The sequence below is a fragment of the Gopherus evgoodei genome, chromosome 3 (assembly GCF_007399415.2).
Source record: "Gopherus evgoodei ecotype Sinaloan lineage chromosome 3, rGopEvg1_v1.p, whole genome shotgun sequence".
Taxonomy (NCBI): domain Eukaryota; kingdom Metazoa; phylum Chordata; order Testudines; family Testudinidae; genus Gopherus; species Gopherus evgoodei.
The window spans coordinates 11,333,448-11,361,360 of NC_044324.1; the positions used below are offsets into that span (position 1 = coordinate 11,333,448).

A 27,913-nucleotide genomic window follows, 5' to 3' on the forward strand; every position below is an offset into this window, starting at 1 on the left:
GAGCCTTTGATGAGGGACTTTGTCAAAGGCTTTCTGAAAATCTAAATACACTATATTCACTGGATCCACATGCTTGTTGACCCACTCAACAAATTATGTTCATCTATGTGTCTGACAATTTTGTTCTTTGCTATAATTTCAACCAGTTTGCCCAGTACTGAAGTCAGGCTTACAGGCCTGTAATTGCCAGGGTCACCTCTGGAGCCCTTTTTAAAAATTTTCATCACATTAGCTATCCTACAGTCATTTGGTACAGAAGCTGATTTAAGTGAGAGGTTACAGATGACAGTTAGTAGTCCTGCAATTTCATATTTGAGTTCCTTCAGAACTCGGGTGAATACCTTCAGGTCCTGGTGACTTATTACTGTTTAGTTTATCAGTGTGTTCCAAAATCTCCTCTAATGACATCTCAATCTGGGACAGTACCTCAGATTTGTCATCTAAAAAGAATGGATCAGGTTTGGGAATCTCCCTCACATCCTCAACCGTGAAGACTGATGCAAATAATTAACTTTGTTTCTCCTTAATGGCTTTATCATCCTTGAGTGCTCCTTTAGCATCTCGATTGTCCCGTGGCCCCAATGGTTGTTTAGCAGGCTTCCTGCTTTTGATGTACTTGAATAAATTTGCTATTACTTTTTGAGTCTTTGGCTAACTGTTCCTCAAATTCTTTTTTGGCCTTCATAATTATATTTTTACACTTAGTTTGCCAGAGTTTATGCTCCTTTCTATTTTTCTCATTAGGATTTAACTTTCACTTTTTAAAGGATGCCTTTTTGCCTCTCACTGCTTCTTTGACTTTATTGTTTAGCTACGGTGGCTCTTTTGAGGTTCTTGTACTATGTCTTTTAATTGGGGATATACATTTAAGTTGAGCCTCTATTGTGGTGTCTTTATAAAGTTTCCATGCAGCTTGCAGGGATTTTAGTTTTGCTGCTGTATCTTTTAATTTCTGTTTAACTAACCTCATTTTTGTGTGGTTCCTCTTTCTGAAATTAAATGCTACCATGTTGAGCCACTCTGGTGTTTTCCCTGCCACAGGGATGTTAAATTTAATTATATTATTGTCACTGTTACCAAGTGGTCCAGCTATATTCACCCATTGGACCTGATCCTGTGCTCCATTAAGGACTAAATCAAGAATTGCCTCTTCTCTTGTGGGTTCCAGAACTAGCTGCTCCGAGCAGCAGTTTTTTAAGATGTCAAGAAACTTTAGCTCTGTATCCCTTCCTGAGGTGATATGTACCCAGTCAATATGGGGATAATTGAAATACCCATTATTATTATTGAGTTTTTATTTTAATAGCCTCTCTAATCTCCCTGAGCATTTCACAGTCACTATCATCATCCTGGTCAGGTGGTCAGTAATATATCTCTACTGCTATATTCTTATTATTCAAGCATGGAATTACTAACCATAGAGATTCTATGGTACAGTTTGGTTCATTTAAGATTTTTACTTCAATTTATTCTATGCCGTCTTTCACATATAGTATCAGAGGAGTAGCCGTGTTAGTCTGGATCTGTAAAAGCAGCAAAGAGTCCTGTGGCACCTTATAGACTAACAGACATATTGGAGCATGAGCTTTCGTGGGTGAATACCCACATCGTCGGATGCATGTAGTGGAAATATCCAGGGGCAGGTATATATATGCAAGCAAGAAGCAGGCTAGAGATAACGAGGTTAGTTCAACCAGGGAGGATGAGGCCCTCTTCCACCAGCTGAGGTGTGAACACCAAGGGAGGAGAAACTGCTTTTGTAGTTGGCTAGCCATTCACAGTCTTTGTTTAATCCTGAGCTGATGGTGTCAAATTTGCAGATGAACTGAAGCTCAGCAGTTTCTCTTTGAAGTCTGGTCCTGAAGTTTTTTTTGCTGCAGGATAGCTACCTTTACATCTGCTATTGTGTGTCCAAGGAGGTTGAAGTGTTCTCCTACAGGTTTTTGTATATTGCCATTCCTAATATCTGATTTGTGTCCATTTATCCTTTTCCGTAGGGACTGTCCGGTTTGGCCAATGTACATAGCAGAGGGGCATTGCTGGCATATGATGGCATATATTACATTGGTGGACATGCCAGTGAATGAACCGGTGATGGTATGGCTGATCTGGTTAGGTCCGGTGATGGTGTCGCTGGCGTAGATATGTGGGCAGACCCTTTCCCCAGAGTTTCCCCAGTTCCTAATAAATCTAAACCCCTACACCCTACACCATCCTTTCATTCATGCATTGAGATGCTGCAGTTCTGCCTGTCTAACTGGCCCTGCGCGTGGAACTGGAGGCATTTCAGATAATGCTACCATGGAGGTCCTGGACTTCAGTCTCTTAGCAGCCTAAATTTGGCCTTCTGGACCTCTCTTCTATCCTTCCCTGTGTCATTGGTACCTACATGTACCATGACCACCGGCTCCTCCCCAGCACCACACATAAGCCTATCTAGATGTCTCGAGAGATCCACAACGTTTGCACCAGGCAAGCAAGTCACCATGCAGTTCCAACCTTGTGTGGCGTTTCCTGCGTGCCACCATCTTCTTACCTTATGGTGTGTGAGGAATTGCAGCTGCTGGAAACTCTTTAGTTTCACCCTGTTTCCCATAGTGTCTTCTATGTGCAAGTTGACTCTGCGAGGTCCAGCAACCACTAGTGGCGGCCAGCAGAACTGCAGCCCATTTCTGTGGAGTAAAGAAAATTCTGACTGCACAACATTAATTTCTGCAAAATTCTGTATTGTGCAGTGGTGCAGAATGTCACACCTGTATAACACAGGCCATAGAACTTCCCCAAAATAATTCCTATAGCATCTCCTTTAGAAAACATCCAATCTAGATTTAAAAATCACCTGGATGGAGAATCCACCATGACCCTTAATAAACTGTTCCAGTGGTTAATTTCCAGTCAGATTTTGACTAGCTGCCACTTTCAGTCACTGGATCATGTTATACCTTTCTCTGCTAGATTGACGAGCCCATTATTAAATATTTGTTCTCCCTCTAGGCACTTATAAACTGTGATCAAATCACCCCTTAACCTCTCTTTGTTAAGCTAAATAGGTTGAGGTCCTTGTGTCTATCACTTTAAGGCATGTTTTCTAATCATTTTTCACTCTCATGGATCTTCTCTGAACCATTTCCAATTTTTCAATATCCTTCTTGAATTGTGGACACCACAACTGGACACAATATTCCAGCAGTGGTCACACCAGTGCCAAATACAGAGGTGAAATAACCTCTCTACTCCTATTCGAGATTCCCCTCTTTATACATCCCATGATCACATTATCCCTTTTGGCCACAGTTGGAAACTCATGTTCAGTTGATGTTCAAGATTGAGTTGATAAGTGAAGATATTCATCATGCACTCCAAATTTTATTCAGTCACTGCTTGCCAGGTTAGAATCCGCCTTCCTGGTTACATTCAACTCATATTTGGAAGGTTTTCTTCACAACCTCAAGGAATAGAGTTTTTTCAGAGCTTTAATTTGGATGAAATTTTTGAAGGAGGAGATCTGCTCAGGAGACCTGTCACTGTTTCAGGCCTCATAGGAGAAGATCTTCCCCTCTCTTCAGTGCAACAGTTCCTTCCTGAGAAGGGGGTTTGCTCTCTTGACTAATGAACCCAAGATACTTTCTTGTTCCTAGCTCAGGGAAATGTTATTTCCCAAAGATATGCCCTTCCATTTCCAATTTGTATAGGGATCTCCTCTCCTGCTGTCTCAGGGAAAATTTCAAACAGGAAATACTTTCATTTTTAGAGGTAGTAGGGTAGGAAATCAAATGAATCAGATGCAGCAAGGACCAATTAGACCAGTTAGTCCATTCCTGCTAGCCACTATAAGATTGTTCCCAAAGCCTCTGTTGCTTTGTCCAGCCCAGTTTATGCCCAATATATATTCTACAAGATATATAGAATTTGCTACCCTCATGCATACAGTAGTCTAATATAAACTATTTAAGAGTGTTTCCTCTGTGAAATGGACTAGAAGTAAAACTGAGCAATTTATTAGTTTACACTAGTGAAATGCATAAAGTAAATAAACATCAAATAGTAAAAAACATCAAATAAGTAAAAAAGTCTTTTTTTTTTATTTTTAATCATCTTAAATTAAAGATTCCTTAGAAATTGTTTTACCCTGACATTATCCCTTTAATGGTTTGCACTGGGGATAACAAGTGCCTGGAGAACTATTTCACTGCTATCTTTGTCTAAGAGCACTGGTCAGAATGTGTAGGAGACAGAAGATGCCATTCTCACAGATAAGAAATACAAAGAAAACAAAAATTCTTCCAAACTCAAAGCTACTATTTATAGCTGCCTCCCACAGCAGCTGCTAGCCCTGTATGATGCTAATAAAATCTGTTTATAGAGGCTACATGTTAAACAGAGTTCATTTTCCTCTCAGTATGCATAAGTCTTTTTAGTGTTTGTGGGAATTAAGTGTGTGTATCAAGAAGAGAGTAAGACTTCTTCTGAATTCAAAATAGCATTTGTTATAAAAGGTGAATGACTGGATTAGTGCTGGTAATATCAAACAGCTTTGAGCAGTCCCATTGTTCCACGGAAGTGCAAAGGCAGCTACGTATAGGAGAAGAAGAGTCCGGAGACACTCTTATGGAGGAGTACGCTTTAATCTTTGATGATGCAGTTTTGACTGAGGTTTTTAATCAGAGAAATATACTTATCATTCCAGGAGGAGCGCTGCTAGCTAAAAAACATAAAAGGGGGCTACAAATTTACTCTTTCTTCTTGCTAAGATCAGCAATTTAATGCCACTATGCATTATTTTGTCCATTTGTGAACAAAGTGCAAAAAGAATAGAAAGACTTCAGTTGATATTATCTCAGAGCTGAATACAAAAGCCATTCATATCTTCAGGCTGTCACAAAGATGGTAGAAAAACAAAAGCAAACCAAAAAAAGATGTGGTAGAAAAATTCTAATATTCTTTAACAGCAACCTCTGGGTCAGAGTCAAGGTTATTCTGTTTAGGTTCTCAGATTATGCTTATCACTCTGGTATCTGTTATGTTGTGATGACATCTATTTCTTTATACTTAGTATAAAGCTATTATGTAAATTAAGTTGTCATGGGATAAGAGGGAAGATCCTTTTATGGACTGAGAACCGGTTAAAAGACAGGGAACAAAGGGTAGGAATAAATGGTAAATTGTCAGAATGGTGGTGTTCCCCAAGGGGAAGTCCTAGGACCAATCTTATTCAATCTATTCCTAAATGATCTGGAGAAAGGGGTAAACAGTGAGGTGACAAAGTTTGCAGATGATACTAAACTGCTCAAGATAGTTAAGACCAAAGCAGACTGTGAAGAACTTCAAAAAGATCTCACAAAACGAAGTGATTGGGCAACAAAATGGCAAATGAAATGTAATGTGGATAAATGTAAAGTAATGCACATTGGAAAAAATAACCCCAACTATACATGCAATACGATGGGGAGTCATTGTGGCTAGTTCTCCGAAGACATCCACGCAGTGTGCAGTGGCAGTCAAAAAAGCAAACAGAATGTTAGCAATAATTTAAAAAGGGATAGAGAATAAGATGGAGAATATATTATTGCCCTTATATAAATCCATGGCATACCCACATCTTGAATACTGCATACAGATGTGGCCTCCTCATCTCACAAAAGATATGCTGGCATTAGAAAAGGTTTAGAGAAGGGCAACTAAAATTATTAGTGGTTTGGAACGGGTCCCATATGAGGAGAGATTAAAGAGGCTAGGCCTTTTCAGCTTGGAACAGAGGAGACTAAGGGAGGATATGATAAAGGTATATAAAATCATGAGTGGTGTAGAGAAAGTGAATAAGGAAAAGTTATTTACTTATTCCCATAATATAAGAACTAGGGGCCACCAAATGAAATTGATGGGCAGCAGGTTTAAAACAAATAAAAGGAAGTTCTTCTTCACACAGTGCACAGTCAATCTGTGGAACTCCTTACCTGAGGAGGTTGTGAAGGCTAGCACTATAACAGGATTTAAAAGAGAACTAGATAAATTCAAGGAGGTTAAGTCCATCAATGGCTATTAGTCAGGATGGGTAAGGAATGGTGTCCCTAGCCTCTTTGTCAGAGGGTGGAGATGGATGACAGGAGAGAGATCACTTGATCATTACCTGTTAGGTTCACTCCCTCTGGGACACCTGGCTTTGGTCATTGTCAGTAGACACGATACTGGGCTGGATGGACCTTTGGTATGACCCAGTATGGCCATTCGTATGTTCTTAGTAGGAGTAATATCTTTATCATATGGGCAGCATAAAATTATGTTCATTTACTTTATTTCTAAGTATTTGGTCTTTATATGTGATGTGACAGATAACTATATTTAGCAACCTTAAGAGCACTTTGAAACGAAGATTTTATTCATCTCCTCTACGCAGGATTAGTCCGAAATAGGGAAGAACTCGTTGAGAATTTGAAAGTAGAAGGAAGCTTGGGTGAAAGTGATCATGAAATCATAGAGTTTACAATTCTAAGGAAGGGTAGAAGGGAGTACAGCAAAATAGAGACAATGGATTTCAGGAAGGCGGATTTTGGTAAGCTCAGAGAGCTGATAGGTAAGGTCCCATGGGAATCAAGACTGAGGGGAAAAACAACTGAGGAGAGTTGGCAGTTTTTCAAAGGGACACTATTAAGGGCCCAAAAGCAAGTTATTCCGATGGTTAGGAAAGATAGAAAATGTGGCAAAAGACCACCTTGGCTTAACCATGAGATCTTGCGTGACCTACGAAATAAAAAGGCATCATATAAAAAATGGAAACTAGGTCAGATTACAAAGGATGAATATAGGCAAATAACACAGGAATGCAGAGGCAAGATTAGAAAAGCAAAGGCACAAAATGAACTCAAACTAGCTATGGGAATAAAGGGAAACAAGAAGACTTTTTATCAATACCTTAGAAGCAAGAGGAAGACCAAGGACAGGGTAGGCCCACTGCTCAGTGAGGAGGGGGAAACAGTAACGGGAGACTTGGAAATGGCAGAGATGCTTAATGACTTCTTTGTTTCGGTCTTCACTGAGAAGTCTGAAGGAATGTCTAATATAGTGAATGCTTATGGGAAGAGGGTAGGTTTAGAAGATAAAATAAAAAAAGAGCAAGTAAAAAATCACTTGAAAAGTTAGATGCCTGCAAGTCACCAGGGCCTGATGAAATGCATCCTAGAATACTCAAGGAGTTAATAGAGGAGGTATCTGAGCCTCTAGCTATTATCTTTGGGAAACCATGGGAGACGGGGGAGATTCCAGAAGACTGGAAGGGGGCAAATATAGTGCCCATCTATAAAAAGGGAAATAAAAACAACCCAGGAAACTACAGACCAATTAGTTTAACTTCTGTGCCAGGGAAGATAATGGAGCAGGTAATTAAAGAAATCATCTGCAAACACTTGGAAGGTGGTAAGGTGATAGGGAATAGCCAGCATGGATTTGTAAAGAACAAATAGTGTTAAACTAATCTGATAGCATTCTTTGATAGGATAACGAGCCTTGTGGATAAGGGAGAAGCGGTGGATGTGATATACCTAGACTTCAGTAAGGCATTTGATACGGTCTCGCATGATATTCTTATAGATAAACTAGGAAAGTATAATTTAGATGGGGCTACTATAAGGTGGGTGCATAACTGGCTGGATAACCGTACTCAGAGAGTAGTTATTAATGGCTCCCAATCCTGCTGGAAAGGTATAACAAGTGGGGTTCCGCAGGGGTCTGTTTTGGAACTGGCTCTGTTCAATATCTTCATCAACGATTTAGATGTTGGCATAGAAAGTACACTTATTAAGTTTGCGGATGATACCAAACTGGGAGGGATTGCAACTGCTTTGGAGGACAGGGTCAAAATTCAAAATGATCTGGACAAATTGCAGAAATGGTCTGAGGTAAACAGGATGAAGTTCAATAAAGATAAATGCAAAGTGCTCCACTTAGGAAGGAACAATCAGTTTCACACATACAGAATGGGAAGAGACTGTCTCGGAAGGAGTATGGGAGAAAGAGATCTAGGGGTCATAGTGGACCACAAGCTTAATATGAGTCAACAGTGTGATACTGTTGCAAAAAAAGCAAACGTGATTCTGGGATGCATTAACAGGTGTGTTGTAAACAAGACACGAGAAGTCATTCTTCCGCTTTACTTTGCGCTGGTTAGGCCTCAACTGGAGTATTGTGTCCAGTTCTGGGCACCGCATTTCAAGAAAGATGTGGAGAAATTGGAGAGGGTCCAGAGAAGAGCAACAAGAATGATTAAAGGTCTTGAGAACATGACCTATGAAGGAAGGCTGAAGGAATTGGGTTTGTTTAGTTTGGAAAAGAGAAGACTGAGAGGGAACATGATAGCAGTTTTCAGGTATCTAAAAGGGTGTCATCAGGAGGAGGGAGAAAACTTGTTCACCTTAGCCTCCAATGATAGAACAAGAAGCAATGGGCTTAAACTGCAGCAAGGGAGATTTAGGTTGGACATTAGGAAAAAGTTCCTAACTGTCAGGGTAGTTAAACACTGGAATAGATTGCCTAGGGAAGTTGTGGAATCTCCATCTCTGGAGATATTTAAGAGTAGGTTAGATAAATGTCTATTAGGAATGGTCTAGGCAGTATTTGGTCCTGCCATGAGAGCAGGGGACTGGACTCGATGACCTCTCGAGGTCCCTTCCAGTCCTAGAGTCTATGAAAATACATTTTCTAATGCTTTGGTCAGTCCAATTTTGGTGTGTCTTGTCTTCTCTTTAACTGTTCATTTTTGTCTCACTCTCTGTCTCCAAGCTCCTCTATTTTTCCCTTGTTCTAGTGGATCTTTTCTTATTTGCATATGGTGCCTTTGAGTGTTACACCAAAGTAATGAGGTGTTCTCCCACGTGGAGTGTCTCTGTTATACTTAGTCCTAATGAAATAGAATGTGACAAAGAGAGTACATTCTTATTAGTAAAGTGAGTGACTTCCTTTCTGTTGATAATGGTGCAGCCACACAGAAAGTGCCTCAATCTGGAGTATTTCCTAGTTTCTGCAGCACTGAGGAAGGGGAACTAGTGGGCTAGCTAACAATGGCTTTGCATTTTATCAGCAGTGACTTTTGGTCATAATGATTTTTTTTCAAGCAAGCATCTCCTAATAGAGTATTTGGGACGTTGTACAAAAAAAAATTCAAATAAAATATGTGACCACATCTATCTTACGGCCCTCATTACTATAGTGTCCAAGCACCTCATGATTTGTTAATGTATTTATCCTCACCTGAGATGGGGAACTGTTAACATCATCCCCCTTTTATAGATGGTGAACTGAGACACAGAGAGCCTAAATTATTTTCCTAAAGTCACATGATAGGAAGTTTGTGTCAAAGCAGGGACTTCAACTTAGGTCTTCTAATGCTTATGCTAGTGCCTCAAGCACTAGACCATCCTTCCTTTCCAAATGGGGTCATCCCAGATGCAGCTAGCCAACAAAACTAGAAATAACTCAAAACCTGTGACAAAAGTGAGACCAATCCAGCTAAGAAAAGTCTTGCACTGAGTTCTAAAAATAGTGTAATTGAAGGATGTTTTCATGGTGAGAAAGTTCCATACAGAGTCTGTGAACCAAGAAGGCCCTTCCCCAAACCCCATCCAGACTGAACCTCGATGGTAGGGCGGCATGTTGACTGTGTGTTCTAATAATCCTTACTATCAAGTAAGCTCCCATAGATAGAATATAGCATAGCTTCACTATGTAACAGCATAGGACAAGAAATGAAGTATGCCATATTCATTTGAAACTGCAGAGGAAAATTTATTGAAGTAGAATATAAGCACCCAATTGGTATTTAGTCCAAACACCAGAACTAACTACTCTTAACTCTTGTGAAAAGTACTGTGGGATTGTCAATAACCACTAATGGTCAGACATTGTTTTTACATGTCAGCTGAAAGACAGGACCTCCAACAATATGTGAGTCCTTAGTACCATACTGGGGCATTGATTCAGTGCTGACTTGACTCTGCTGAATCACCAACACCACTTCCTGCATCATACATCACACTGGTTATTTCCTTAGAATTCTGCAATTCAATTACTGACCAGGTCTACGCTGCTTAGCTTTATCATCACTTTCATTGTCATAATTTTCCATTCTTCAGAGGTAGAGATATTTTTGTTGAAAGTGCCAATTTTAATTACAAGGAGGGTTTCTCATGTATGAGCCCTCTTAACTGAGGAAAGTTTCAGTGCCATTTTGTGCCTGAGCCGGGTGAAGTCTGGAAGCGGTTGGGCCTCGGTGGTTTCGAGAGAGGCCTCCACTGCTGCTGCCATGATGGATTGTTACACCATCCACAGCCAGCTGGAGCACCTGCAGTCCAAGTACATCGGCACGGGCCACGCGGACACCACCAAGTGGGAGTGGCTGGTGAACCAGCACCGTGACTCGTACTGCTCCTATATGGGCCACTTCGACCTGCTCAACTACTTCGCCATTGCTGAGAATGAGAACAAGGCGCACGTGCGCTTCAACCTCATGGAGAAGATGCTGCAGCCCTGCGACCCGCCCGCCGACATGCCTGAGGAGTCCTAGCATCGCCCCGCCCTCCACCTGCTAGGGAACATCCCCGCCCCCGGCCGCCAAAAACGTTTGGACCCGGCCTGGTTTCCTCAGAACTCGCCCGACCTCAGGGGAGCGAAGCCAGGATGGACTCGGGGCGTGAGCGGCTCTTGGGAGGAGCAAGACAAAGTTGCCTTGCCACCGCCAGAGGTGGGAGCTTGGGCTGGCCACGCTGGATCCTGTTACCCCCTCCCCGCCGTCGATCATGACCGAGCCTGGCAAACGCATTGATCCATCACCCCGCCTCCAGCCGTGGCCTGTGAGGTAGCCGGGACGACCGCTTCCCAATATGGGGCCTAACTATGAGGAAAGCGCATGTCGTCGGGATCAGCCACAGTGTGGCCCCTTGCTCCTGAGGGGACTTGACCTGGACTGGAGGGACTTAGCCATTAGGCCTTTCCTGTGGATTAGCACTGTTTGCAGTCCTACGCCATCCTTTGTTTAGCTGTACGATTTTTTGGTTTTTTTTACATATGTGAAATAAAAGTGCGTTGAGTGCTTTAAAAAAAAACTGTTGACTTTTGTTTCCAGCTGGCAACAGTCATTGTTATGCTAAGATTTGGTTTTGTTTCGTTTGTGGATTTCCTGCTTTATGGCGAAATGAACACTGCAAGAAAAGTGGATTGAATCTCTGTATTTTTTAACATTCCTTTATTGAAATACTTATAGAAAGTATATCATAGGGATTGTATTCACAAGAAAATTAAGTTTGTATTAAAACAGGACTTTGAGGAGTCTTGTTAAGTAACAAAATATTAAATACAACTTTGCAGTCAGTGTAGACAGGGACAAGCTGTGTTTATCATGTTATCTAATTGTGAGTAAACCCTACCAGAACTAAATTCACTGCTCAGTTATAGATTTGTGGCGTAGTGCAGAATTCAGGGATGCTGAATGCTCCGAGATCAGACCAGGAAGGTCTGAAGCCAAATAGACTTTTTGCCCTGGGCAACATGCCCTGAGGGGAGTCACATTACCCACAATCCTGCCTGGCTTCATACAGAGCAGTTCCAGAGCATCGGACCTTTGACTGCATCACACTTGTGTGCTTGACCACATACCTGCATAAGGAAGAGAGCCTGAGGGGACTTTGGATCCAGACCATCAGCATTAATCTCTTTTGAATCAAAATTAGAAAAATGTTTGCAACACAGTTTTGGGGGGGAAGGATAGCTCAGTGGTTTGAACATTGGCCTGCTAAACCCAGGGTTGTGAGTTTAATCCTTAAGGGGACCATTTGGGGCAAAAATCTGTCTGGGGATTGGTCCTGCTTTGAGCAGGGGGTTGGACTAGATGAAGTTGAGGTCCCTTCCAACCCTGATATTCTGTGAGGTTCTGTTCAGTATTAAAGGACTATTAAGACTGCAGTTTCTGAAGGAACCACAAAGAAATCAGAAAGGGGAAGGGTCAAAGCTGACACAGAAGAATTGGCCCACTACTATACTGAGCAAACAACAATGAAGTTTCAAATACTGCTGACCCAGCACACTAACCCAAACCAGACACAATGTAAGGACAATTGGTTAAGCAAAGATACATTGTGAAAATCATGGGGAAAAATTGTAGTCTATGGGGGAAGAGAGAAGCAGGGAAGCAAAATCTTCTATATTCTTCCAGTTTCAGACTGTTGCTTTCCTCACTGACAGGCAGAGTTCCACAGATATTTAAAAAATATAAGTTTTAATATCTTGAAATAGGAATGATTAGATGCTTCAAAGTATAACCAATGGGCTATGGATCTTTCCCCTCCAGACCACTGGTTCCAATGCATTCTAACTCATCAGTCACTGAAAATTGCTTCTATCTGACTAGCGTTCAATGGGCTTATGTGAAATCATTTGAGAATCTCAGTCTAGTTCTTAGTGGGATATGTTTTCACATCACAAAATCCATCGCTACAATTGAACCTTTTGTTTGTAGTCTCACCAAAGAAACCAATGACTGAATCTGCCCTAGAGAATAAACTATCTTATCTCTCTGTGTGGTACCTCTAGTTGTAAAGCACATTGGTAGCGGATGATTGTGATGGGGCGGCTGCCCCTCACTCACAGAAAGGGGGTTAAAAGCAGCCCAAGGAAGGCTGTGCCAGAGGAAGACAATTAAAAAGGGGCTGAGAGGAGTAGCCAGTCATGACCCGGCAGGCCCAGAGAAGAAGGGCTGCAGGCAGAGCAAAGTTCAGTAGCTGACTGGAACTTGAGGGAATAAGAGCAGGCTCCTAGCAGGGGGAAGAAGCCCCAGCAGCTGGGACAATTCAGTGCAGCCAGCAGGAATGGGAAAGCTAGAGAGAGCTCCTAGCTGGCTGCTAGGGCCTACAGGCTGAGGCCCTGAGGTAAGAGCAGAAAAGGGTGCTGGAACTGCATGGCATGCGGCCCCGGGACAATGGACTGCAGTTACCACTGAGGTAAGTGGCTAGGCAGAGGTTGCAGGTTCCCCGGAAGAGGAGAACACAGTGTGTGGCACAGCCAGAGGGCAGTGTCATGAAGAGAACACCATGGTCCTGGGAGTGATGTGGGTCCAGGAGCGGAGGTGATGGTTGGTGAGATACCACCAGAAGAGAGCACAGAACTAATTCCCAAGACAGCCAGTAGGAGGTGCTGCAGTGGTGAGTCGCACCCCGTCACACATTGTGGAGAATGCGGGCACATGGTCACACAGGGGGATGATAGAGGACTGTAGGAACTATTGCCTGTCTCAGAGATTTGAGAGATTGAGGGACACAGAACATGAAGACAGTGGAGGCAGGGTATACAGAGGCCTTCTTTGTGGAGGGTTCTGAGACCTTCCCAGACTGGACTCCGGAGTCGGTGCCCCTGCGAGCATCACGGATGTCTTCAGGAGTATCTGCCGGCCTATATGACCTGGCTAGCAGAGCAGCAGCTGTACCTGTTCAAGTCGCTGAGAGGGGGAGTTTGTAGGAATCGCAGGGAGCAAGAGGGGAAGCCAGGCACCAGGACCAGAAGGCCAGGAGGATGTTATGCCTGTGGGCGAGGAGGACACTGGAAGGCAGAGTGTCCCTATTGGGATGGACGACAGAGACCCTACCCGGAGAATGGGAAGAAAATAGAGCCCAAGAGAACCCCAGCTGTGAGGAGAACAGGGAGGGGATGAATTTATAGAGCAATCATATGTCCCCTCAGCCTTTGTTTGATTAGACTAACCATGCCAACCTCCTTAATGCTCTTCTTGTAAGGTAGGTTCTCCATTCTTCTGATCATCCCAATAACCCTTCTCTGCATCTGTTCCAGTTTGATTTCATCTTTCTTAGACTCATAGACTCTAGGATTGGAAGGGACCTCGAGAGGTCATCGAGTCCAGTCCCCTGCCCTCATGGCAGGACCAAATACTGCCTAGACCATTCCTAATAGACATTTATCTAACCTACTCTTAAATATCTCCAGAGATGGAGATTCCACAACTTCCCTAGGCAATCTATTCCAGTGTTTAACTACCCTGACAGTTAGGAACTTTTTCCTAATGTCCAACCTAAATCTCCCTTGCTGCAGTTTAAGCCCATTGCTTCTTGTTCTATCAGTGGAGGCTAAGGTGAACAAGTTTTCTCCCTCCTCCTGATGACACCCTTTTAGATACCTGAAAACTGCTATCATGTCCCCTCTCAGTCTTCTCTTTTCCAAACTAAACAAACCCAATTCCTTCAGCCTTCCTTCATAGGTCATGTTCTCAAGACCTTTAATCATTCTTGTTGCTCTTCTCTGGACCCTCTCCAATTTCTCCACATCTTTCTTGAAATGCGGTGCCCAGAACTGGACACAATACTCCAGTTGAGGCCTAACCAGCGCAGAGTAAAGCAGAAGAATGACTTCTCGTGTCTTGTTTACAACACACCTGTTAATGCATCCCAGAATCACGTTTGCTTTTTTTGCAACAGTATCACACTGTTGACTCATATTAAGCTTGTGGTCCACTATGACCCCTAGATCTCTTTCTCCCATACTCCTTCCTAGACAGTCTCTTTCCATTCTGTATGTGTGAAACTGATTGTTCCTTCCTAAGTGGAGCACTTTGCATTTATCTTTATTGAACTTCATCCTGTTTACCTCAGACCATTTCTCCAATTTGTCCAGACATGGGAGACCAGAATTGCATACAGTATTCCAGCTAATGTTTCTCCAGTGCTTTGTGTCATGGTTATTACACTTCCCTGTCTCTGCTGGAAATACCTCACCTGATACATCCTAGGATTACGTGGCCATGAAAAAGGCTCACATCACATTGGTGGCTCATAGTCATCCTGTGATCGACCAGTACATGCAGGTCTTTCTCTTCCTCTGTAGATTCCAGTTGATATGTCCCCAGCTTATAGCAGAAATTCTCATTGTTAGTCCTTTAGTGCATGAGCTTGCACTTTGCACTATTAAATTTCATCCTATTTCTATTACTCCAGTTTTCAAGGTCATCCAGATCTTCTAGTATGATATTCCAGTCCTCCTCTATATTGGCAATACCTCCCAACTTCATGTCATCTGCAAATTTTATTAGCACACTCCCACTTTTTGTTCTAAGGTCATTAATGAAAATTTTCAATCAGACTGGTCCCAAGACTGATTCTTGAGGAACTCCATTAGTAAGCTCCCTCCAGCCTGACAGTTCACCTTTCATTATGACTTGTTGTAGTCCACCCTTTAACACAGTGGTCCCAATCTTTTTGTGGCCACGAGCACATTTGTGTTTTCAGAAGGGTGTGGTGGGCGCCAACAATTACTCACATACAGGGCCGGCTCCAGGCACCAGTGGAGCAAGCACTTGCTTGGGGCAGCACATGCTACAGGGTGGCATTCTGTCCATTCTGGAGAGTTGGAGCGTTTGTTTTTGTTTAGCCTCCAATGATAGAACAAGAAGCAATGGGCTTAAATTGCAGCAAGGAAGATTTAGGTTGGACATTAGGAAAAAGTTCCTAACTGTCAGGGTAGTTAAACACTGGAATAGATTGCCTAGGGAAGTTGCGGAATCTCCATCTCTGGAGATATTTAAGAGTAGATTAGATAAATGTCTTTTAGGGATGGTCTAGACAGTATTTGGTCCTGTCATGAGGGCAGGGGACTGGACTCGATGACCTCTCGAGGCCCCTTCCAGTCCTTGAGCCTGAGTTTTTGGGGTTTTTTTTTGGTGCCAGTTCTGGGCAGTGCGAGAGAAGCTGGGAGGACAGAGAACACTGGCACCCGCAGCCTGCAGCCTCAGAGTACTCTGTCCCCAGCAGGCACGGGACCATGGCTTCTCTCCCCTGCTGGGCACTAGGTGTGCCCCGTGCCTGCCAGGGACTGAGAACACCGGCGCCCGCAGTCTGCAGCCCAGGAGAAGCCGGAGAGAAGCCACAGCCCCGCACCTGCCAGGGACAGAGAACACTGGTGTCCGCAGTCTGCAGCCCTGGGGTTCTCTGTCCTCGGCAGGCGTGGGGCTGCAGCTTTTCTGTCTTGCTGGGCACTAGGCAGGCGCACATAAATGCCATGGCGCCTGCAGGCACCACATTGGGTACCACTGCTTTAACCAGTTCCTTACCCACCTTTCAATTCTCATATTAATCCCAATCTTTTTCAATTTAACTAATAATTTCCCTCCCATGCAGAATTCTGTCAAATGCCTTACTGAAATCCAGGTAGATTAGATCTACTGCATTTCCTTTGTCTAAAAAATCAAAGAAAGAGATCAGGTTGGTCCAGCATGATCTAGCTTTTACCATTGAAGTATCTTCTTTAAAGATTGAATAGTAACATTTGCAATAATGAATACAAAATTCAAACAGGAAAGAAGGGGGAAAATATTCACATATCTGCCAAAATTCTTCCATTACACAGGGAACTGCTAACAGCGGAATTTCCTTGGGAGTTTGTAGTAAGTGGTTTAGGGGCCTTGCTTTATAGGTACAGCTTTTCTTCAGCAACATAGATGGACATAGCAGCATCCGCCTTTGTGACCTACGCTGGATATGCCATGTTTCATTTCCTGCATGAAGAGAGAAGAGACTTTGCATGCAGTGCAAGCTGGGAGCTCTGATGGAGAAGGAATGTGGTTTTGAGGAACAGACCTCCTGCATAATAACATGGGCCATAGGACTTCCCTGAAATAATTCCTGTTTCAACTAGAATATAATATATATCTTTTCAAAAAACTTTAGTCTTTTGAAGACTGAGATGCTTTTGTCTAAACCGAGTTATTATGTCCAACATACAGATATCTGTGTGAAATGTAATGGTCTATGATATGCAAAGGTCAGACTAGATGATCTGATTGTCCTTTTGGGACTTGTACGGAAATTTCTGAGAATTTTGCAGTATTGTCTCTTAGGTCTGAGATTAAATACACTGTCAGCACTCTTCTGCTTCTAAGGGAACCTCTAAACTACAAACAAACCAACCAACCAACCTGAGCAACAAGTCTCAGAACCCAGGTCAACTGACAGTCTTGTGCTACAGGGCTAAAAATAGCAGTGTAGACATCCCTTTTTAAACTGGAACCTGGGCTCTGAACCCAGCATGGGAGATGGGCGTGAGAGCCTAGGTTCCAGTCCTAGTGGGAACATCTGCTCTGCTATTTTTATCCCTGTAGCACAAGCTCAAGTCAATTGACCTGGGCTCTGAGACTCGCTGCCACAGGGTTTTGGTGGTTTTTTGCACTGTAAACATACCCTAGGCAGGGGTTCTCAACCTTTTTCTTTCTGAGGCCCCCCTCGACATGCTAGAAAAACTCCAGCGGGGAGGGGAGGAGGGGCTTGGGCATAGGCATAGTTTGACTTCTATTTTGGTGAGGTGCAAGGGCTGGTGGGGCTTTGGCCAGCTCCACACAGCCGAATCCAGGGAGGGAGTGCCACCTGCATCCCTGACTCACTTCAGCAGGCCACCCACCTGTCTAGGGCTCTGTGCCAGGGGCTACTCCCCAAGGGCTCTGCTGGGCCCAGAGTTGCCCGGGCAGCTCTGACTGCCTGTGTGAACAGTCAAAGGGGGCTGGGAGCTGAGGAGCAGCTACAACCCCAGGCACCAGCAGCAGATGGGGAACTCCACAGCCGTCCACTCTATGGCACCACCAGCCAGAGAAGCAGCTGCCTGCCACACTGCCTTTCTCTGGTTTCCTGCCTACGACCTGGCCAGAGGGGGACTGGGAGAGAGGAGGAGGTGGGTGGTAGAACTGCTCACTTTGCATAAGACACTTCAATTGGCGGGAGCAACATCCTTGTGCTCCCTCAACTCTGCCCATGGGCTCAAGGTTTCTGCCAACATTAGGGTTTCAGCTGCTCCCCTACTCCCAGCTTCAGCGGGAGAGGGGAAGGAGAGATCAGGGTTTCAGCCCTGCACCACTCGTGGTGGGAGACGGGGAAGCTTGGGGTTTCAGCCATGTGCTGCTCCTGGCTGCAGAAGCAGGGCGGTGTCAGGGCTTGGGGTTTCAACCCCACACCATTTCCAGCTTCAGCCCTGCAGGGGTAAGGGACACGCTGGGGATCTGGGCTTCAGCCCCACTCCACTCCCCACTTCAGCCCCATGGGGGGTGCTGGGGCTTGGAGCACCAGGTTTCAGTGGCAGGGAACTGCAGACCCCCAGGGGGCTGTGGACCCTCAGTTGAGAACCTCTGCCCTAGGAGAACCTCATCTGTATATAAATGCTAGTGTATGGCAAAAGAATAATAGCAGCTTTGAATTAATCTTCTATTAATGGGGACAAGGACAGGTTGGGGTAGGGGGGTGAAAATGCACAGGTGGTGTCATAAGTAATTATCCATCAACAGATCATATAGAAACCAAACAACTTTGACTAAAACATTAGGTCACATAAAATCTGCATGGACATCTGATCCTTGTCGACTGCTAGGAGAGTATCAGTCTATGAGACCATCACAGGCTCCACACCATACCAATCTGAGAACCCCAGACTATTCCAAAACTGCCTTACAATAACCTTCTCAGTAACCTTAGCCAAAAAGTCCAGTTAGAAACAGTATGGTAATTTAAAAGATCAATGTCAAGATACTTTTTTGTGCAAGGAGCTAGTAACTGCTCATTTGAGGGATACTGGCATGCTATACTCTCTTAAGAAGCCATTAGAGATTTTCCATTACAATGCCTCTCTGCTTGAATCCAGGCCCAAAAGGAATACAGACAACCCTGTAGTAAGACAACGCCAGAGTAACTTTCTAATTAGGATGTATATATTTCCCTTTGAGTTTAAGGCCCACATGCACCTGAAACAATGCTTGCCACTCTCATATTACTTTTGTATCACAATTTGTATATCTTAGCCTTCTTTGGCATCTTTTCCCTTATCTTATAGGACAACATGCCATCTAATTCTTTTATCATTATTTTCACTTTTTTGGATTCACCTCTTTACCCACCTCTTTTTTGTGATGAAGAGCCCAAATCTGTACGCTGCACCCCAAGAGCTAGATCTACAGACAGTACTTAGACTCATTGTTGCAATGCCTAACTTCTAGTTGTCCTGCTACCTACTAGAATCCAGAGTTAGGTGCCCCAATGCCTGGGGCAAGTTAAGCATCTAAGGGTATGCCGGCACTGCAATTAAAAACCCGCACGGGCCAGTTGTTGGTGTCTAACTGCAGTGTAGAAGATGAAGGGACCAAGGACGCAGTCCTGCAGGATAGCATCACAGTGTTGGGAAAAGATGAATCTGCCAAAGGAGACATTGAAGGAACAGTCTGAAAAGTAAAAGGACAACGAGCCAAACAGTCACCAAATCTCAGGAAGGAGAAAGCAAATCAAGATGATGATGTGGTTAAACTGTGTCGCAAACATATCAGAGAGGATGAGGATGGAGAAGAGAAATCGAACTGAGGCCTTGGCTACACTCACACTTTACAGCGCTGCAACTGGGGTGTGAAAAAACACACCCCTGAGCGCTGCAAGATACAGCGCTGTAAAGCGTCAGTGTAATCAGGGCAGCAGCACTGGGAGCATGGCTCCCAGCGCTGCACGCTACACCCGTAAGGGATGTGGTTTACATGCAGCGCTGGGAGAGCTCTCTCCCAGCGCTGCCGCTCTGACTACACTCACACTTCAAAGCGCTGCCGCGGCAGCGCTTTGAAATTCCAAATGTAGCCATACCCTGAGATACGCCGACTATTCGCATAGCTGAAGTTGCATGTCTTAGGTCGACATCCCCCCGCCCACCCCGCAGTGTAGACCAGGGCTTTAAGGTGCCACAGGACTCTTTGTCGCTTTTTACAGGAATAGGAGAGTAAGAGTGTTGCCAACTCTCACTATTGTATAACAAGTCTTGTAATATTTCTATTCTATTCCACACTTATCCCTATAGTATCTGAGCACCTTCCAAGCATTCATTAAGCAACATGATTAACATCTGTCACACATTTCTTCTCTCATTCTCTCCCCAGGGGCAGAAGTGTACACAGTCTAGTGTAGGTTGTTTTAAATAATATATATATATTATATGTGTATATATATATATATGGTGGTATATGCTTATGTTCAAGAAGGTAATATCAAAGAAATGTCTCTTGCACTTAGCCATACTTTAACCTGGGAAACAATGACTCCGAAAAAGATTTGGGTGTCACGGTGGATCATCAGCTAACCACGAGCTGCTAGTGCAACGCTGTGGCCAAAAGCGCTAATATGATCCTGGGATGCATAAAAAGGGGAATCTTGAATAGGAGTAGATAAGTTATTTTACCTCTGTATTTGGCACTGCTGCAAAATTGTGTCCATTTCTGGTGTCCACAACTGAAGAAAGATGCTGAAAAAATTAAGAGGGATCAGAGAAAGAACCATGAGAATGATTAAAGGATTAGAGAACATGACACGGTGATAAACTAAATAAATTGAGTTCCTTGAGTCTAACAAAGAGAAAGTTACTTGATTACAATCTATAAGTACCTAGATGGAGTACAAATGTTTGATAATGGACTTTTCAGTGTAGCAGACAAAGGTATAATGTGAGCCAGTGCTGGAACCTGAAGCTAGACAAATTCAAACGGGAAATAAAGCGTAAATTTTGAACAATGAGGGTCATCAACCACCAGAATGATTCTTTAAAAAAGTTGTGGTGGAGTCTCTATCACTGGCAATTTTTAAATGAAGATTAGTTGTTTGCTTTTTTTTAAAGATAGACTCTATTCAAACAGGAATTATTTGGGGGCAGTTCTCTTGCTTGTGTTATACAGAAGATCAGATTAGATGATCACAATGGTCCTTTTTGGCCTTGGACTCTATGAATCTTAGGGTAGAAAGCCATAATTCCTGGGGGGGATTTCCTTCCACTGTCAGAGATTCCATGGCCAGAAGGGACCATAGTGATCATCTTGTCTGACCTTCTGTATAATACAGGCTGTAGAACACACCCAAAATAATTCCTAGAAGCAGTTTTTTTAGAAAAACATCCAATCTTGATTTAAAAATGGTAAGTGATGGAGAATTCACCACCATTTTTGGTAAATTGTTCCAAACAGTTAGTTACTCTCACCACTAAAAATATACACCTTATTTCCAGTCTGAATTAGTCTAGTAGCTTCAGCCAACCATTGTGTTGTGTTATATCTCTCTCTGCTAGATTGAAGAGGGCATTATCAAATATTTGTTCCCTGTGTAGATACTTATAGACTGTAATTAAGTCACCTCTTAACCTTCTATTTCTTATGGTACATAGATGTAGCTCCCTGAGTCTATTGCTATAAGGCATGTTTTCTAAACCTTTTATCGCTCTCATGAGCCATCTCCAATTTATCAACATCTTTCTTGAATTGTGGCCACCAGAACTAGATACAGTATTCCAACAGTGGTTGCAGCAATGCCATAAACAGAGCTAAAATCACCTCTCTACTCTTACTCAAGATTCCCTTGTTTATACATCCCAGGATCACATAAGCTCTTTTGGCCACAGTGTCACATTGGGAGATAATATTCAACAAATTATCTACCATGACCCCCAATCTTTTTCAGAGTCACTGCATCCCAGGTTAGAATTCTCCCTCCTGTAAGTATGGCCTACATTCTTTGTTCCAAGATGTATACTTGAAATGCATATTTTTTGCTTGTGCCCAGTTTACCAAGTGATCTAGATCACTCTGAATCAGTGACCTTTCATTGTGTCTCTTGTCCTTGATTAAGGTAGATCCATCTGAACTATTTAGTGGTCCTGATTTTGATGGGCCATAAATCAGCTTGGTGGTATACTGTAATGCTGTATTTCTTGTGCATTCTTTTCTGATCAGTTATCATGTAGAACAACAAGATAGTTAAGCTCAAGATAGTTCTTGCTCAAGATAGTTAAGACCAAAGCAGACTGTGAAGAACTTCAAAAAGATCTCACAAAACTTAAGTGATTGGGCAACAAAATGGCAAATGAAATTTAATGTGGATAAATGTAAAGTAATGCACACTGGAAAAAATAACCCCAACTATACATACAATAGGATGGGGGCTAATTTAGCTATAACAATTCAGGAAAAAGATCTTGGAGTCATCGTGGACAGTTCTCTGAAAATGTCCATGCAGTGTGCAGAGGCGGTCAAAAAGCAAACAGGATGTTAGGAATCATTAAAAAGGGGTTAGAGAATAAGACAGAATATATTATTGCCCTTATATAAATCCATGCTACGCCCACATCTCAAATACTGTGTACAGATATGGTCTCCTCACCTCAAAAAAGATATCCTGGCACTAGAAAAGGTTCAGAAAAGGGCAACTAAAATGATTAGGGGTTTGGAGAGGGTCCTATATGAGGAAAGATTAAAGAGGCTAGGACTCTTCAGCTTGGAAAAGAGGAGACTAAGGGGGGATATGATAGAGGTATATAAAATCATGAGTGGTGTGGAGAAAGTGAATAAGGAAAAGTTATTTACTTATTCCCATAATACAAGAACTAGAGGTCACAAAATGAAATTAATAGGTAGCAGGTTTAAAACAAATAAAAGGACGTTCTTCTTCACGCAGCGCACAGTCAACTTGTGGAACTCCTTACCTGAGGAGGTTGTGAAGGCTGGGACTATAACAGCAGTTAAAAGAGAACTGGATAAATTCATGGTGGTGAAGTCCATAAATGGCTATTAGCCAGGATAGGAAAGGAATGGTGTCCCTAGGCTCTGTTTGTCAGAGGATGCAGATGGATGGCAGGAGAGTGATCACTTGATCATTGCCTGTTAGGTTCACTCCCTCTGGGGCACTTGGCATTGGCCATTGTCGGTAGACAGATACTGGGCTAGATGGACCTTTGGTCTGACCCGGTACGGCTGTTCTTATGTTTTTATGGTAACAAAAAGTCCTCTTGGAGGCTTGGCTTGCAGTACTTGAATTTTTCTTCCTTTGATGTTTATCTCTTGTTTTGTCAAGATAGAAACTTCTCCTGGAGGATCTTTTTAATGTAATCATCCTTTTCATCAAAAGGCATGTGGTTATTAATTTTGGCTGCCATCTTTGGTTTCTGGGTTGTTGTTTTTTTTGCCTAGAGTTTCTCCTGAGGCTTGAGGGATGTCTCATTTGATTATATTCCACTTTTCAAGTGCATTATTGGGTGATAATATAATACTATCAACTTTTTCCTCTAAGCTTTCATGCTATCCGATGAAGTGGGTATTCACCCACGAAAGTTCATGCTCCAATACGTCTGTTAGTCTATAAGGTGCCACAGGACTCTTTGCTGCTTATCCATGTAATCATTTGTTTCCAATGCTTCTACTAGACTCTCTATGCTTTGTTAAATATACTTAATTTCACTATAAACAAAGTGCTGTGAATTAAACTTAGCAGTGATCTGAAGTGAAACTGCTAAGTTGGAGTGTAATGCTTCTTTGGAAGCAGCAGATTGGTGACTACTATGAATGTTAAGTTAATAGGGGTGGCTCTAGGTATTTTGCCGCCCCAAGCACGGCAGGCAGGCTGCCTTCAGCAGCTTGCCTGCGGGAGGTCCCCGGTCTCGCGCATTTGGTGGCATGCCTGCGGGAGGTCCGCCGAAGCCGCGGGACCAGTGGACTCTCCACAGGCATGCCGCCAAAGGCAACCTGCCTGCTGCTCTCGTGGCAACCAGCAGAGCGCCCCCTTGGCTTGCCGCCCCAGGCACGCGCTTGGCGTGCTGGTGCCTGGAGCCACCCCTTCTAGTGAACCAAAAGTTAGACACTTCATGGAGATGCTTGGGTTGCTAACCTGAAAAAAGGGACGGGAAGGTCGGCAAAGACTAAAGGGAAGTGTTTGGGTTCCCTGTACCTGGTAGAGTTGGGGAGAGGACCCACTGCAGTCACAGACAGGGCTTCCTCATGCTAAGAGCAGGTAGTAGCAAGATGCCTCAAAACCCTGGTACCCTCAAGAAGTGTAACAGGATGCGACTGTCCTGAGTTTGAGAGACTACCTCTCCTACATGTATAGAAGGACTAAAGCAGTGCCAGTAGACGGTGTATGTTGTTTGTGGAGGTAGTTTTCAGCCACTGACAGAAAGTCAAGATTTTATCAAGAGGACTCAAAATTGAGTGTGATTGCATGCAGAGATGTGCTGAAATAAGGAAAGCTTTACTAGCAAAACTTTCTAGTTTAGATCAAGTCTTATACTGATATAAGTAAAGCAGCAAAACTCAAGCATACACAATCACCAAACCACAGATTTTGGCAATATTACTGAGAAAAAAGCAACAAGACTTAGGAACAGTTTGAATGTAAAAGGTTAAAGGAAAGTGAAAGGTCAAAGATGAATATGAGATTGCAGGTCTAGGGAATGAGCAGGATTCAGAACTTTCTAATGCAGTGGTGAGAGAGAGGAAGATCTTGGGTGAGAAGACCTTGTGTACAGGCTCCATAGCTGGCTGTGGGCCCTTTGAGTAAGCAGGGTGCCCCCACAAGTGATGGTGAACACCTCACAAAACTTGGAGGAAGGAACCCAGGAAGTGTCCAGTGACAAAGAGCTCAAGGAGGGTGACATGGAAGATGCATGACCCACAGACAGACTGGAGCTCTGTAAGACCCAGCCAAACCCCATGCACATGAATGCAGATACAGAGCCCAATGAGGAAGGGGAAGGGAGCTCTGGTCTATGAATTAACATCCACTATCGTTTCCTTGACATCTCTTCATGGGCCCAGAGCCATCATCCCCCTCCTCACTCCTCTTCCAAAATGGCATCTGAATGTGTGCAGGCAGGGAACAAGGGAATTGCCTTTTCAAGTAGTGATTTTATTTTAAAATGTGCCCTGGCAGTTCAATTAGAGAAGACTGTAACCATTTAAGGACTATGACCATATATTCATTTATAGATGTAACCTTTTTGCAGGACATCCAGATAGATTTTTGAACATCATAAAGCAATGCTTGCAAATGCTCAAATATCAGTTTGAGTATTCAAATACAGTGCAAGAAATGTTTTAAAAATATCTTTAAAAAAGCAAACAAGCACACCAGTAACAGGTCATTCAAACTACATGATTTTTATGAATAAACATGAAAAATAAACCTTTATGTAAACATTGAAAAAGACAATGCTTTGGTTTTCCAGTCCAAGACAAAAACAATTCACTTGCATGCTGTGCTTTGATTCAGGGGTAGACATGGTAGAAACAGTATGTTGTTGGCTCAGAGGGCTTAACTTTGTTTTGGCTGGTGGTGCTAAGCAGCTCTGATGAATCTTCTTCACTCATGGAGTTTTAAGTTTATCTTCTTACATATTTCCCTTTTGTCTTCTGGCACAATCTTGGAAAATTTTTGATTAACAAGCTTCAGAGACACCATTTTTGTCATGAACGTGGCAGCATACAGACCAGGGTGACTTTGAGCAGCTGCCTTCTCTGGGTCTTTGTTACTTTCAAGACTGATATGTCAGCCATAATCACCACTGCCTGGTAACAAATTTAGCAATATTTACTACACTATCCTTACATCTAATGCCTAGGCCACCTAGCAGACCGTGCCCCCTCCCTCTTATCCCATGCAGATGCAGGCTTTGAATAGTCCCCCCGCAAGCAATGAGCTGGTGAACGGTCCTGAATATAGTAGCAGTGAAGCAAGTCTTATCCTTTTCATATTTTTATGGATATCTTTATGGGAAATTTGTATAGAGTTTTACCACTTATCTTTTCCTTTCCACTAAGCCTTTAAATCTGTCTTGTTTTAGCAGCCACACCCTCCTTGCAAGGTCTCCGTATCAGCTGAACGATTGACCTTGATTAGGTGAAAGAAGAAACAAACATGGGAGAACATGTTTTCAAACCTTCTTATGGTCTCTGGGGAAGGTTCACAAAAAGCAAGGGATTGGAGGTAGATCCTACTTATGGAAAAAGAAAAGGACCAAGAGATGGACTGAGAAACGTACCAAGACATAATGAAGTTCTTCAGACAACAAACTCTTAATGTTTCAGAATACAGTGAAGTAAAATGGCAAGAGACTTGCACCCCACCAGTCATTGCACATTGTGACCAATTCTATATTTCCAGGCCCTGTGCTATGCACACATCCCCAGCTGGCAAGATGCCACCATAGCCTGTCGCAGTGCCCATTTCACTTGACCACAGTGGAAAACAAGAACTGCTATGGATACATATATCCTGGTCTGTGACTCATGTAGGAGCATTCCACACCACACACTTTGTTTTTAATTTCCTTTTAATGTTTTTTTCATCAGATCATTGCTGACTATGTCTCAACAATTTTGGTTTTGTAATAATCATGATTTATTTTGTATTACAAAACATTCATCTGACCTATCCCAAAATCATCTCCTATTCCATCTTTACTGTCCTAATAGTGCATTTACATAGAAACCAAGTGGTATTTTCATTATGTGACACAAAAGAGCACACAACAGCACACTTTTATGCTATGGCACACTGTCATAATACTCTCTTAAAGCATCCTTCAGCTGGATAGCACCTCCACGTGCTCTGGTTAAGTGTCGTTGTGTTTCACTATTCATCCCCTCCTCCCTGCTAGCAGTATTTCCCCCTTTGCTTTGTAAAACACAACATGCAGAGATAACAACAAGAATATTTGGCTACTGAGATCCAATGTAGCCATGCAGTCATAGAAATGTAGGGCTAGAAAGGACCTCTGGAGTCCTGGAAAGGACCCACGGTGAGTTAAGACCAAGTAATGGACCATCCCTGACTGGTGTTTGTCAAACTTTTGTTCGTAAAAACCTCCAAAAACAGGGATTCCCCATCCTCCTTCACTAATCTATCCCAGTTGTTAAATATCCTTATAGTTAGAAAGTTTTTCCTAATATCTAACCTCAATCTCTTTTGCTTCCAATTAAGCCAATTGTTTCTTGTCCTAAGTTCAGTGGATGCTTTTCAGTGGTTCCCCAGTTGGACAGGGAACCACTGATAACTACTCTTTGTATACACCCTTGGCTGGGTCATATGGTCTGGATCCTTCTGTCTTCAGGGCCTTCTGTGAACTAGATATGATTGAGGTCTATAAAATCATGACTGGTGTGGAGAAAGTGAATAAGGAAGTGTTATTTACTCCTCATAAACACAAGAACTAGGGGGTCACCAAATGAAATTAATAGGCAGCAGGTTTAAAACAAACAAAAGGAAATATTTCTTCACACAACGCACAGTCAGCCTGTGGAACTCTTTGCCAGAGAATGTTGTGAAGGTCAAGACTCTAACAGGGTTAAAAAAAGAACTAGATAAATTCATGGAAGATAGGTCCATCATTGGCTATTAGCCAGGATGGGCAGCCTTTATATACAGGCGACTCTCATTTTACGCACATTTAACGTGCACAAATTCTGCTTTGCACAGTGGGCAAAAAAAAGAAGAGAAAAATAACAATTTAAATACTATTCCTACATGTTTTTCGCTTTACGTGCTGACAGCGGAACGTAACCCCAGCATAAGATAAGACTCGCCAGTAGAGAGATCCCTTGCCTCTATTTGCCAGAAGCTGGGAATGGGTGACAGGGAATGAATCATTTGATGATTACCTGTTCTGTTTACTCCCTCTGTGGCACCTGGCATTGGCCACTGTCAGAAGACAGGATACTGGGCTAGGTGGACCTTTGGTCTGACCCAGTATGGCCATTCTTATGTTCTTATGCAATTTTTAGGGAGTTGCAGAAGCTGTATATTTGTGAAGGAAGCGGTTCTTGCCTGTATACAGATATCTTGTTCTTTGGCATTTATCTGTATGAAAAGTGCAAGACATTAATACTACTAAAATAAAGAATGCACTATTAACCTGTGTGCATGTATTACATATGTCAGACAAAATCAGATCTGGTGCTCCCATGGGTAGGCTTTATTCCTCCTGTGCTTTCTTTGTCTGCAGCTGCCATCTCCAAAACAGGTGACAATTGTATTTATTATTCTTTTCCCTAAGTAAATTTAGGACCATGGTTAGTGACAACCAATGACTTAGCAGCACTATTTGTTTT

General features: G+C 42.9%; 1 protein-coding gene across 1 annotated transcript; it reads left to right on the forward strand.

Moving 5' to 3' along the window:
• The first annotated feature begins 10,291 nt into the window (after positions 1–10,291).
• On the forward strand, positions 10,292–10,552 carry LOC115648006 (splicing factor 3B subunit 5-like). The gene has a single exon (XM_030555074.1). The coding sequence runs from the start codon at positions 10,292–10,294 to the stop codon at positions 10,550–10,552; it is 261 nt and encodes an 86-aa protein (XP_030410934.1).
• The last annotated feature ends 17,361 nt before the right edge of the window (positions 10,553–27,913 follow it).